Source organism: Leopardus geoffroyi, chromosome D4 (genome assembly GCF_018350155.1).
Source record: "Leopardus geoffroyi isolate Oge1 chromosome D4, O.geoffroyi_Oge1_pat1.0, whole genome shotgun sequence".
Classification (NCBI taxonomy): domain Eukaryota; kingdom Metazoa; phylum Chordata; class Mammalia; order Carnivora; family Felidae; genus Leopardus; species Leopardus geoffroyi.
The window spans coordinates 45571323-45584984 of NC_059342.1; the positions used below are offsets into that span (position 1 = coordinate 45571323).

The window sequence follows — 13662 nt, forward strand, 5'->3', positions numbered from 1 at the left end:
GGAGAATTATTGAGGCAGAGATAAGTAGATTAAAATCACAGAACGGAGAGAAAGAACATTTTAGAACTGTGCCCCCCACTGCCCCGTGGAAGATAGACAGTGATTTCGGTTGTGGGCTAGGACTGGGGCTTGGCCTAGGAAGAGGTCTGTTGGAGTACAGAGACACTAGTGGAGCTTTTAGTGGTGGCATGGGTCTAGAGTGATGTGATGGTTAATTTTCTATGTCAACTTGACTGGGCTAAGTGATATCCAGGTAGCTGGTAAAACATTATTCCTGGATGTCTGTGAGTGTCGTTCTAGAAGAGGCTAACATTTGAATTTTTTTTTTTTTTAACGTTTACTCATTTTTGAGACAGAGAGAGAGAGCATGAACAGGGGAGGGTCAGAGAAAGAGGGAGACACAGAATCTGAAACAGGCTCTAGGCTCTGAGCTGTCAGCACAGAGCCTGACGCGGGGCTCGAACCCACGGACCGCGAGATAGATTGTGACCTGAGCCAAAGTCAGATGCTTAACCGACTGAGCCACCCAGGCGCCCCTAGAAGAGGCTAACATTTGAATCAGTAGACTGAATAAAGAAGTTTATCCTCACCAGTGTGGGTGGGCAACATCCCAATTCATTGATGGCCTGAAGAGAACAGAAGACTAGTAAAGGGGTGAACTTACTCTTTCCTTAGCTAGGACATCCATCTCTGAATTACCCTACCATCTTTCCTGGCTCTCTCCAGCTGGCAGACAACAAGATTATGGGACTTCTTAGCCCCCCTAATCTTGTGACCCAATTCTTATATAATTCTTATATAATATTATATTGATTGAGATTCTGTTTCTGGTTTTGGTTCTCCGAAGACTCTGGCTCATAAGCTGATAAGCTGAATAAGCCATCTAATAAGCTGTCTGGCTGAATTTCGAGTTTGCGCTGAAAGTTAAGGCTGGCGCTTCTAAGAGGCAAAATGCAATCTCCAGCCTTACGAAACAAAGAAGAGCAGGGAGAACGGGACAGAAAACAAAGCACACAAGCAGTGAATTGATAATGATGATCTACAGCTCTTTTCACCTGGGTGCACTTAACTTGTTTTGCCTCAGCTGGAGGCTGAAATTCAGGCTTGACCTTGAAAAGAGGCTGGTGCAGGAGGCAGAGAAACCAACAGAGATCTTGTCATTCACGCGGTGCCTGAGTGGCAAAACTGGAGACTTGCAGGCCTTCGACACATAGTCTATTTCTCCGTCACGATATTTGTCAAATTTTGAAGCTTGATGGGATGGGAACGAAAGAGGTGAGCCAAAAACCTGTGACACATCCGAATCTGTCATAAGCTTTCCGTATTGAGGAGACTGAGTAGGCTGTCAGATGAAAGTCTTGGGGGAGGTGCTCCCTAGGAACAGGGACTCTCAGGTAGACTGAGAGTTACCAAAGCTATAATCAAGCCTAATCCTGTTCAATCTCTGATGCAATTTCATGATCAGTCCTTCACTGTATCTGTCTGACAGGGGAGGACAGCTCCTCTCTGATTAAAAAATATCATTTAGATTTTCCTGTGGTTCCTTTGTATACTGTCCAGTATATGATGAAAAAGTCCTGGACGCACGAAAACGGAAGAAACTTTGAAATGAAGGGGACAGTTCATGGAGATAAAGAGGTCACTCCATTAAGAAAATATCAGAGTTCTAATCGGGGTGCACAAAATGACATAATTTCAAAATATATGAAAGAAGTTAGCAAAGCTAAAAGTTCAAATAGGCACACCTACCAGAAGGGAAGTGGGTGGGGGAATGGGTTATATGGGTGATGGGAATTAAGGAGGGCACTTGTTGTGATGAACACCGGGTGTTGCATCTAAGTGTTGAATCACCACATCGTACACCTGAAAGTAATATTACACTGTATGTTAGCTAACTGGAATTTAAATTTTAAAAGAGGACAAACCTACATTAGAAGTAGGACACTTTAAAACCTATTTTAAATAGCTTGATGAAAAAGCAGACAAAAAAAACCCCAGTAAATTTACAAAATATCTGAATAAGACTATGAACAAACTTTACTTAATTGACATGAAAAGCATTGTAACTTACAGTGATAGAATTCTTATGTTGCTTAACAGTACTTGGCAAACTTACCAAAGTGACCATATGACAGACATAAACTTCAAGAAATTTCAAAACATTGAAGTTATTTAGAGCCTGTCTTCTGATGTTGGTGGAATTGAGCTAAAAATAAATAAAAAGATAGCTAGAATGTCTCCAGTAGCCTCAAAATTGAACAATATACTTATAAATAATCCATGGATCAAAGAGAAAATAAAAATGGAAATCAGAAAATATTTTTAACTGAATCATAATGAAAATAAGCCACATGGCTTATTGACCTGTGGGATGAGCCACATGACCTGTGGGATGTAGCTAAAGCAGCATGACATGGAAATTTGTTTCTTTAGTGCATATGTTAAAAAAAATAAGACAGGAAGACAATCATGATTTAAGCTTCCATTTCAAGAATAACCTAAATTAAGCTTAAGGAAAGGAATAATAAAGATAAGAATCAAAACAATAGAAAACATATAATGAAAATCACTGCCAAAAATCAAATCTTTGAAGACTTTAATAAAATTGATAAAGCCATTGTAAGTCTACAAAAGAAAATAGAGAAATATGGATTACCTCTAATCAAGAACAACAAAGGAGACGCCTCTTCAGACCCTACAGCGTTCAAAAAGATCATAAAAGAATATTATAAAGAACTTTTAGCCAATGAGTTTCACAGTTGGGACAGGATGTAGAAATTGATGAAAATAGAAAATTTTGTAAAACAGAAGGAGAAATAGACTATCTGAATCGTTCGATATGTATTAAAGAAATTAAATCCGTAAAAACTTTCCTACAAAGAAAACTCTAAGTGCAGATGGCTTCCTTGGTTAGTTCTTACACAAAAATCAAGGAGGAAGTAATAATCATCTTTCACAAATTCTAACAGAATGGAAAAAGGGAACACTGTTGATGCAGTCAGCATAATCTTAATACCAAGTGCCAGAAGGGAATATTATAAACCTGTAAAGCAACCTCTCCCATTGAACATAGTTGCAAAAATACCCCAAAATATGTTAGAAAACTGAATTCAATACTTAGAGGGTAATATATAACAATTAAGTGAGGTTAATTCAATGTTTGAAAATCGGTATAATCCAGAACATTAATAGAAAAAGGCAGAACAATCCTCAGATGATCTCAATAGATGTAGAAAACACCTTTGAAAAGCTTTATTCCCATTCACGATACAAAAAAGACTCTCGTTAAACTATGAATGGAAGGGAACATTTTAAAAAATCTTTATGTATTTTGAGAGAGAGAGAAAGCCAAAGGCGGGGAGGAGCAGAGAGAGACGGAGACAGAGAATCCCAAGTAGGTTCCACGCTGTCAGTGCAGAGCTTGAGACAGGGCTCGAACTCACCAAGTGTGAGACTAAACCCCAGAGACACTTAACCAACTGAGGCACCCAGGCGCCTCTGGAAGGGAAATTTTTAAACTTCTAATAAAGAACAGCTACAATGTTGTTTTTGTACTTAATACTGAAAGATTGAAACTTGTACTCCTTGAGATTGGGGAAAAGATAGGGATGTTTGTTATAAGCACTATTATTTAGGGACGCCTCGTGGCTCAGTTGGTTCAGCTTCCAACCTTGACTCAGGTCATGACCTCGCAGTCCTATGAGTTCGAGCCCCATGTCAGGCTCTGTGCTGACAGCTCGGAGCCTGGAGCCTGCTTTGGATTCTGTGTCTCCCTCTCTCTCTGCCCCTTCCCCACTCATGTGCTCTCTCTCTCAAAAATAAAGATTAAAAAATTTTTTAAATAAGCACTATTACTTAGTATTTTTTTTTTAATTTTTAAATGTTTATTTACTTTTGAGAGAGAGAGAGAGAGAGAGACAGACAGACGGAGTGTGAGCAGGCAAGAGGCAGAGAGAGGGAGACACAAAATCCACAGCAGGCTTCAGGCTCCGAGCTGTCAACACAGACCCCAATGTGGGGCTCGAACCCAAGAACCATGAGATCACGACCTGAGTCAAAGTTGGACACTTAATCGACTGAGCCACCCAGGCGCCCCTATTATTTAGTATTTTAATAAAGACTGTAGCTAATGTAATAAGCCAAGAAAAAGAAATAAAAGTCATAAACATTAGAAAGGAAGAAATAATACAGTAATTATTTGCAGATGACAAATTAGACATTAAAATAGTCATTAGTGGGTGCCTGGCTGACTCAGTAGAGCATGTAACTCTTGATATCATGGTTGTGAGTTTAAGTCCCATGGGGGGCATAAAGCTTAGTTTAAAAAAAAAAATAGGCATTTGTGATTATTTAATTAAATAGTCATTATTTGCAGATGACTGTGTAGTACATAGAAAATCCAAAATAATCTACCGACTAATTAGGATTAATAAATGGGGGGCCTGGGTGGCTCAGTCGGTTGAGTGTCTGACCCTTGGTTTCAGCTCAGGTCTGTAGTTCATGAGCTCAAACCTCGTGTCAGGCTCTGTGCTGACAGTGTGGAGCCTGCTTCAGATTCTCTTTTCTCTCCCTCTCCCTCTCCCTCTCCCTCCCCCCCCCCACCCTTCTGCCCTTCCCCTGCTTATGCTCTTTCTTTCTCAGAATAAATTAAATAAAAACTTGAAAAAAAGAGGATTAATAAATGAATTCAGCAGGGTTACTGCATTACATACAAAGGTCAACATACAAATCAATTATATATTTTCATATACCATAACAAAATTTTAAAACTATAATAGCACTGAAAAATATTAATTACCTAGGATAAATTTAGCAGGGTGTGTAAAACCTTTGCACTGGAAGCTACAAAATATTATGGAGAAAACTTAAAGAAATCCTAGTAAATGAAGTGATACACAATGTTTATGCACTAGAAGACACCAAGTTGTAAAAATGTCAGTTCTCTTCAAATTAATAGATTCAATCCAGTCCCAAGCAATATCCCAGTTAAGATCTTGGAAATTGACAAGCTGATTCTAAAGTTTGTGTGGAAATGCAGAAGACCAAAAATAGCCAAAGTAATCTTGAAGAATAGCAAGAAAGTAGGAGGATATATAATACCAGATATCAAGGCCTCTTATAAAGCCACAGTAGTTGAGAGAGTGGGGTGCCTGGTGTCTCAGTCAGTAGAGTATCTGACTTCAGCTCAGGTCGTGATCTCACAGTCCGTGAGTTTGAGCCCCGTGTTGGGCTCCGTGCTGACAGCTCGGAGCCTGGAGCCTGCTTCGGATTCTGTGTCTCCCCGTCTCTCTCTGCCCCTCCCCCACTCACACTTGGTCTCTCTCTTTCTCAAAAATATGTAAACATTAAAACAAAATTTTTTAAATTTTTTTTTTCAACGTTTATTTATTTTTGGGACAGAGAGAGACAGAGCATGAACGGGGGAGGAGCAGAGAGAGAGGGAGACACAGAATCGGAAACAGGCTCCAGGCTCTGAGCCATCAGCCCAGAGCCTGACGCGGGGCTCGAACTCACGGACCGCGAGATCGTGACCTGGCTGAAGTCGGACGCTTAACTGACTGCGCCACCCAGGCGCCCCAAAATTTTTTAAATAAAATTAAAAAAAAATTGAGAATGCAGCATTGTTGCAAGGATAGGCAGATTTACCAATGAAGAATATAGAGCATCCAGAAACAAACCCACGTGTCAAGGTCACCAGATTTATTACAAAGGGGCACCGCAATGCTATGAAGAAAAGGGATGATCTTTTCAACAAATGGTCCTATAATTAAAGTCTCAAGTTATAAAAATCGTAATGAATTATATTAAAATCAAGATCATGTGTTAACCAAAATCTACCTTTAAGAGTGTGAAAAAGCCGGCCACGGAATGCAAAGAAGGTATTTACGATACATATTTGTGACGAAGGACTCAATTTAGATGATATCGAGAATCTTTTGCAAATCAACAAGAAAGTTACTCAATAAATGGGGGGAAAAAATGGGAGAAAGAATTGAACACATCTTCCAAAAGAAGAAATTCAGGTGTCCAGTGAACATACGAGTAGATAGTTAACTTCCTTATCAGAGAAATCTAAATTCATACCACAATAAGATACCATTAGCAGGATGGCTAAGGTGAAAAGAGATGGAAAATGAAAAGTATCGGTTAATATGTGGAACACCCAGAACTGCTGCTGGGAATGTAAGTTAGTGCAACCACTTTGGAAAACTGGTTCTGAACCAGTTCAGATCCTATTTTACCTAGTTATTTCAGTCTCAGGGATAAACAGAGATGAAATCACCAAAGACATGCTCTAAGGTCCACAGGAGCATTCTTTGAGTAGGCCTCAACCTGGAAGCTATCTCCTTGCCTACTGGCAGTAAAATGGATAAATCAGTTGGCGTTACATTCACATGAGGGAATATTACTCCGCAACAAGAATGAGCGTTCTGCAACTGCCACTATTGTGGCTGATTCTCGCAATGATTATTTGAGTGAAGGAAGCCAGATATAAAAGCATATATACAGTCTAATTCCATTTATATAAAGTACCAAAGTAGGCAAAATGGTCATTAGAAGGTTGTAACCGTTGGGGTGGGGGTGGATGTGACCAGCAGGAGACATGAGAAAGGCTTCTGGGATTTAAAAAAAAATTTTTTTTTTAACGTTTATTTATTTTTGAGACAGAGACAGAACATGAGTTGGGGGAGGGTCAGAGAGAGAGGGAGACACAGAATCTGAAGCAGGCTCCAGGTTCTGAGCTGTCAGCACAGAGCCCGACGTAGGGCTTGAACTCACGGACCGCGAGATCACGACCTGAGCCGAAGTCGGACGCTTAACCGACTGAACCACCCAGGCGCCCCACGGCTTCTGGGATTTTGATAATGTTTTGTTTCTTCATCTGGATGCTGATCATATGTTGTTCGTGGGAGTTCATTGAGCTGTATGCTCAATGTGCACTTTTCCTGTGTTGTATATTATCCTTCAATAAGAGAGGTTTAAAAATGCAATGATCTTTGTGTTTTAAATTATCTTAGTTCTTGAGTGGGTCTTCTCATTGGCTCAGAGTTACCCCCAGAGAGCTTCCAAGACTACTCTCACTCATAGTCTAGCATTTGGCTGCCTGTCTTTGCTTTTCAGTTGAGACTGGGGGCCAGCCAGAACTGGGAGTTCAATTCAAGAACTTAGTTAACCCAAGTGGGGAGGACAGGAAGGGTTAGAGGAGGAGGAAGGAGGGAGAAGGTGAGGGTGAACACACGGTGAGTGTAGGGATGAAAGAAAACTTGTCCACTTGTGGGTGTAAACGAAAGGGACCCCTGTTTTCAGGAGGTCCCGAGGATTGGTATTGGTGCAAGCATTTCTCTTTCATTGGAATTTATTCTTAAAAACTTAAACTTCGTGAATGGTTACTTCTAGAGATTAAAATAAGGTGCGAATTGTAAATTTCTTCACTTATTTACAAACGAATAAGGCTTGTAAATAAGTGATAGTTTGAATATAGTAGCAGCTGACGTCTTGTATCTCTTCTGTTTTTTCTTTCCTTAGACACCAATAGTCAAAAATCATAATTTGCTTAGTAAATTCTTTTCATTTCTAAATACCTCTATCCAGGTTGAGTGAATACGGATTATTGAGAATATGATTAATGAATTTTTCCCATAAGAAGTGTTTTTATAAGTTTTTTTTTTTTTCAGGTGGTATGTTATTTTGTTATGATATTTCAACATACCAGAGTAAAGATGGCAAACCATTGAATCGACTGATGGCCAGTAGAGGGCGAAGTTTCAAGCAGACCTCGCTTGCTCTTGTGCATGAGGTAGGTGCCTTGCCTTACCTGTAATATAATGTGTGTTTGGAAATAATTTTTCTCTTTATCATGATTAACGTAAGTTGCTTTTATTTATTTATTTATTTATTTATTTATTTATTTATTTATTTATTTCTCAACGTTTTTATTTGTTTTTGGGACAGAGAGAGACAGAGCATGAACGGGGGAGGGGCAGAGAGAGAGGGAGACACAGAATCGGAAACAGGCTCCAGGCTCTGAGCCATCAGCCCAGAGCCTGACGCGGGGCTCGAACTCCCGGACCGCGAGATCGTGACCTGGCTGAAGTCGGACGCTTAACCTACTGCGCCACCCAGGCGCCCCAACGTAAGTTGCTTTTAAAGGCAACCGACTGGGTGGCTCAGTCGGTTAAGCGTCCAACTTAGGCTCAGGTCATGATCTCACAGCTTGTGGGTTCTAGCCCCACATGGGGCTCTGTGCTGACAGCTCGGAGCCTGGAGCCTGCTTTGGATTCTGTGTCTCCCTCTCTCTCTCTCTGCTCTTCCATTCATGCTCTCTCTCTCTCTCCCTCTCTCTCTCCCTCAAAAATAAATAATAAAACATTAAAAAAAATTTTTTAAGGCAATCACAATAGTTGATCCGATGCACTACTAAAATATTTGGATGTGTTTCTGAAAGAAACTAGCATGCTTCTCCCATTGCCCAGCCTTGTTATTAGGGAATGGTATGTACAAATTTGGTTTATTTCACTGTTGTTAAACTCTTATTGTTCAGAATAAATGCTATAATGAGTTTATTATTTAAAGAAATAATCTTGCCTATTTCTTAATTTGAATCCTTTGCAAGTATGTAGGGCACCAGTGTTTATGTATAGTGTGAATTTTGGGAATGAACAGTAAATAAATGTGTTTAAGGGGGGGAGAAAAACCCTTTGGTTTTAGTGTTTATTCTATTTTTTTTAGGCTACTCTTTTATTTTTTAATTAAATTAAATTTAATTTTAAAGTTTATTTCAAGAGAGAGGGAAAGAGTGTGAGCCAGAGAGGGGCAGAGAGACAGAGAGAGCATCCCAAGCAGGCCTCATGCTGTCATCACGGAACCTGATGCAGGGCTCAGTCTCACAAACCGTGAGATCGTGGCCTGAGCTGAAATCAAGAGTTGGACGTTTAACAGATCGAGCCAACCAGGCGCCCCTAGGCTACCCTTTTAAAATAAAGTTGTGTGATGCCATGAGACGATTTATATAAAGTCTGATCATTGCAGATCATAACAACACCAGAGGGAAGAGGGAGGCTAGAGAGCACATGGGCAGTGTGTACTTTGGTGTTTTCTTTGCACGTTTTATGACAGTTATTTGTTCGGGTGTGTATAAATTAAAATATATAAATGAATAACAAAATATAGCAAAGAGGCTTATTTTATATAATTAAGACATGATAGGTTAACATCAGTCAGTTATAAATGAAGATAAAAATTGTGAAGCATGTAATAGTTTGATGTCAAATTAATTAGAGCTCCTACTGGATGTTTGTACTAAATCTCATTTTGGTGCATAATTTATATATCTTGGCATCACAGAGTTTCGTCGGATTATATTCTGCATCCTACCAGTTAGCACAGCCAGTTTTTAGAGACCTATATTTATCCTATGCAACCGTGTTCTTTCCTATATTCAATTAGAGTTGAAATTATGTAAATACTTGGTTCAAAGCCTTTTTAGTCTAATTCAGTGTCTTCACTTAACTGAGGAGGGAATGAAGATCCGGGAAGAAAAGAGGTTTAATTTCATGAAAGAGAGAATGTAGGTGATTTCTAGATTTGTTTTCCCTGACATCTTATTACTTGGCTATGGAGAAGGTAGAGTTTGGTGCCTTTTTGTATTTTTACGCCGTGCACCTAGGAGATTGAAGGATAACCACAGTGTTAAGTATTAATGGAAAGCTGACTTTAAAAGTCACCATCAGAACAGAAACAATAAAAATTGTTAACACAGGGAATAGCAGAAGGCAATCTAGTAAATTCAGCAAATGGCATCAGAATTTATGGGGTGTGGCTTGGATATGAACAGAGAAAATATTTGGATTAAAATGCTTGTTGCTTGTCTTGTAGATGCCTAGAAAATTTCAAAGAGATGAGAAAATATTTTATTTATTTTCATATTTATTATGTATTTATTTATTTATTTATTTATTTATTTATTTATTCGCTTATTTATTTTGAGAGAGAGAGAGCATGTGTGCTCAAGCAGGGAAGGGGCAGAGAGAGAGAGAGAGAGAGAGGCAGAGAGAATCTCAAGCAGGATCCTCACTGTCAGCGTAAAGCCCAGTGCGGGGCTCAAACTCACAAGCTGTGAGATCATGACGTGAGCCAGAGTCGAGAGTTGGACACTTAACTGACTGAGCCATCCAGGAGCCCCAAGAAATCATTATTTTACAAGTCAGTTAGAAGATATATTGGATAGAATTTTGTCAAACCTGTGGTGGGATTTTTGTTTGAATTCATCCTATTGTAATTCATTAAAAAAAAAAAAAAAAGGCAGAGATAGAGAATGAATCATCCATTTTCTCAAACTAGGCAACAACAAATAAGACTTTTAAGATCTGGTTAATCAGAATAATAATTGGAATAATAATAGCTAATAACCAGCTCAGGCGTTTTAAAAATTGCCGTGTGTGTGTGTGTGTGTGTGTGTGGCAATTTATATATATAAATATAAATTCCTTTTTTTTTAAATGTTTATTCTTTTTTGAGAGAGAGACAGAGTGTGAGCAGGGGAGGGGCAGAGAGAGAGGGCGATACAGAATGGGAAGCAGGCTCCAGGCTCCGAGCTGTCAGCACAGAGCTTGATGTGGGGCTCGAACTCACAAACCGTGAAATCATGACCTGAGCCAAAGTCAGACGCTTAAGTGACTGAGTCACCCAGGTACCCCTCTATATAAATTCCTTTAATCTCTACATTGACACTGGGAGGTTGGTACAGCTATTGTGCTCGACATCACAGAACTAGTAAGTGGAGGAGCCTGGAAACTGATCCCAGCAGTGTGACTCAGGGTGGTCCTTGAACTACCCTCCCTAGTCCCAGGTTAAGCAGAGAACATTTAAAAAATACCTTTGGATCTTCCCAAGATGACTCTAGTATTTGCTTTGTTGCAGTCCTTTTGGTATTATTACAGCTGAAGTTCCTTCAGACTTGCCTTGGGTTTCTCATCACTGCTTCTGGGTCTTTTTATTTAGAAAAAAAAAAAAGTCTGTCATGAGAGTTTCAGTTGGTTTATTCAGCCGTTGATGGACCCTTGGGTTGTTTCCAGCTTTTGGCAATTATGACTGAAGCTGCTATAAGCAGTTCTCGTAAGGTGTACGTGTGGACATCTGTTTTCATGTCTTTTTGAGTAAATAAAGACGTAGGCTTGGGCTTGCTAAGCCATCTGGTAAGTGAATGTAAGAAACTAGCAAACTTTTCCTGGTGACTGTCCCATTTTGAGTCCCCGCCAGCAATGGAAGGGAGTCCCGGGTGCCCTGCCTCTTTGCCCATGCGCAGTATGACCAGTTTCTTAAAAGCTAGCCGTTCTCATACATGGATAGTGGTTTCTCTTTGTGGTTTTGTGTTTCCTTAATGACTATTGATGTTGAGCATGTTTTCATGCATTTTTTGCCATTCATATCTTCCATGAAGCATTGTGTTGTTTTACTTATTTTTTTTTAAAACCAGGTTATTGTTTTCAAATGAGAGTTCCTTATATATTCTGGCATAAATTCTTTCTTAGAAATGTGTTTTGCAAAAAAAAATTTTTATACTGAATCTGTATACTTGTCTTTTTATTTCCTTGGCAGTGTCTTTTAAAGAGCAAATTGTTAGCTTTAACGAATTCCAGTTTATCAAGTTTTTCTATTTATGTTCTTGCTTTCTCTCCAACCCAAAGCCTCAAAGATTTTCTGTTTTTTCATCATACTGAAGAGAAATTCTGTACCTATCAGCAGCCACTCTCCATTTTCCTCTCTCCCTAGCCTCTAGCAACCACTCATACACTTTCTGTCTTGATAGATCTGCCTATTTTGAACATTTCATGTAAATGGAATCATGCAATATGTGGTCTTTTTTGTCTGACTTCTTTCACTTAGCATAATGTTTTCAAAGTTTGTACTTGCGGTCACACGTATCAGTACTTTATTTCTTTCTATGGCCTAATAATATTCCATTGTAGGGACATACTATATATAGTTTATCCATTAGTCACTTGATGATCTCCTGTGTTTACTTACAGAAGTCTTACAGTTTACATTTCAGCCTACGATCTGTGTAACTTAACTTTTCACAAGGTATGGGTTGTATTTTTTGAATGTACCACTCTTTCTTCACCAAGGCACCTTTGTGGAAAATCATTTGTCCATATGTGTGGGTCTATTTCTGCACTCAATTTTGTTCCATTGATCTATATGTGCGTGCTTTAAATCAAAACCATACGGCTTAATTAGTGTTGCTGTGTAAGAAGTCTTGAAATCAAGCAATATGAGTCCTCCAATTTTGTTGTTTTAAAATTTGACTGTCTTAAGCCTTTTGCCTTTCCATGTAAATTTTAAATCAGCTTTGAGAAACCACAAAAAAAAAACAAAAAAAAGCATCAGCTGTAATTTTGGTTAGAGAGGTATTGAATCTGTGTAGATAAATTTGGGAGAGAATTGACATCTTACTAATATTGAGTCTTTGAACTCATGCACAGGGTATAGCTTTCAATTATTTTAGGTCAGTGTTTTACTACAAATCTTGTGTGTATTTTGTTAAATTTAATGAGTATTGTGTGTCCCTAAGTATTTTGATGCTAGTGCCTCAAAGTGTTTTTTTTTATTGGTCTTAATTTCCAACCGCTCCTTGCTAGTATATAAATATATAATGGATACTTTTCTATGACTTTACTAAACCTACTTATATATTCTTGTTACTTTTTTGTAGCTTTTTGTTTTTCATGGTAACATTGTGTGTAGAGATGGTCTTAATTTTTTTTTTTTTTTTTTTTTTTCTTATCGGTGTGCCTTTCATTTCTTTTTCTTGTCTTTTTGCCTGGGGCCCTCCAGCAGTGTTGAACTGGAGTGGTAAGGGCATACATTCTTATCTCATACACAGTTTTGTGGGAAAACATTCAGTGTCTTAACATTGAATATGTTATATTTACCTTATTTTAGTATAAAGATTTTGTAGATATCCTTTATCAGATTGACAAAGTTTCTTTTTATTCCTAAATTGCTGAGAGTTTTGGTCACAAATGGATGTTGAATTGTGTCACATGGGTTTTTTCTATATCTATTCATAGGACTGTACAGTTTTTGAACTTGTTGATATGACAAATTATTTTGATTTGTCTAAGTGAACCAAATCTTCATTCCTAGGAAAAACTCCATGTAATCGTAGTGTATTATCCTATTTACACATTGCTGAATTTGATTTATTAATTACATTTTGTTAAGGAATTTTACATCTGTGCTCATGAAGGATGTTGTTCTGTAGTTTCCTTGTATTATCTCTGCCTGATGTGTTACTGTGTAATGCTGTCCTAAGAAATAATTTTTCCTTAAATACTTGATAGAATTTTCCAGTGAAAATTTGGAAACTGTTGGGAGTTGTCTTTAGGAATGTTTCTAACTGTGAATTCAATTTATTTGATATACGAGGCTCTTCGCTCAATCTATCCATCCATTCCCACTAATCCTGAAGCTTGGGGTCTGTCCCCTTCTGTGACGTGTAAAGTTTATAAAATCAGGAAGTTGGTTTTGGTCACCTGTAGTTCCAGCGTGCCCAGTATTCCTGGCACATCGTAGACATTTGTTGACTTGATGATTTTAATCCTTTTGAAACATGGATGCGCCTTAGACTTCGTATGTGCGCGTGGTATGACGGTTTCC

General features: G+C 38.6%; 1 protein-coding gene across 5 annotated transcripts in view; it reads left to right on the forward strand.

Moving 5' to 3' along the window:
• FOCAD (focadhesin) overlaps positions 1 to 13662 on the forward strand; it is a 322833-nt gene that overhangs the window by 214304 nt on the left and 94867 nt on the right. For all 5 annotated transcript variants that reach the window (XM_045468724.1, XM_045468726.1, XM_045468725.1 and 2 more), the window contains one exon: positions 7677 to 7798. In XM_045468724.1, the coding sequence (XP_045324680.1) occupies positions 7677 to 7798 (122 nt within the window). The remainder of the gene's footprint in view (positions 1 to 7676; positions 7799 to 13662) is intronic.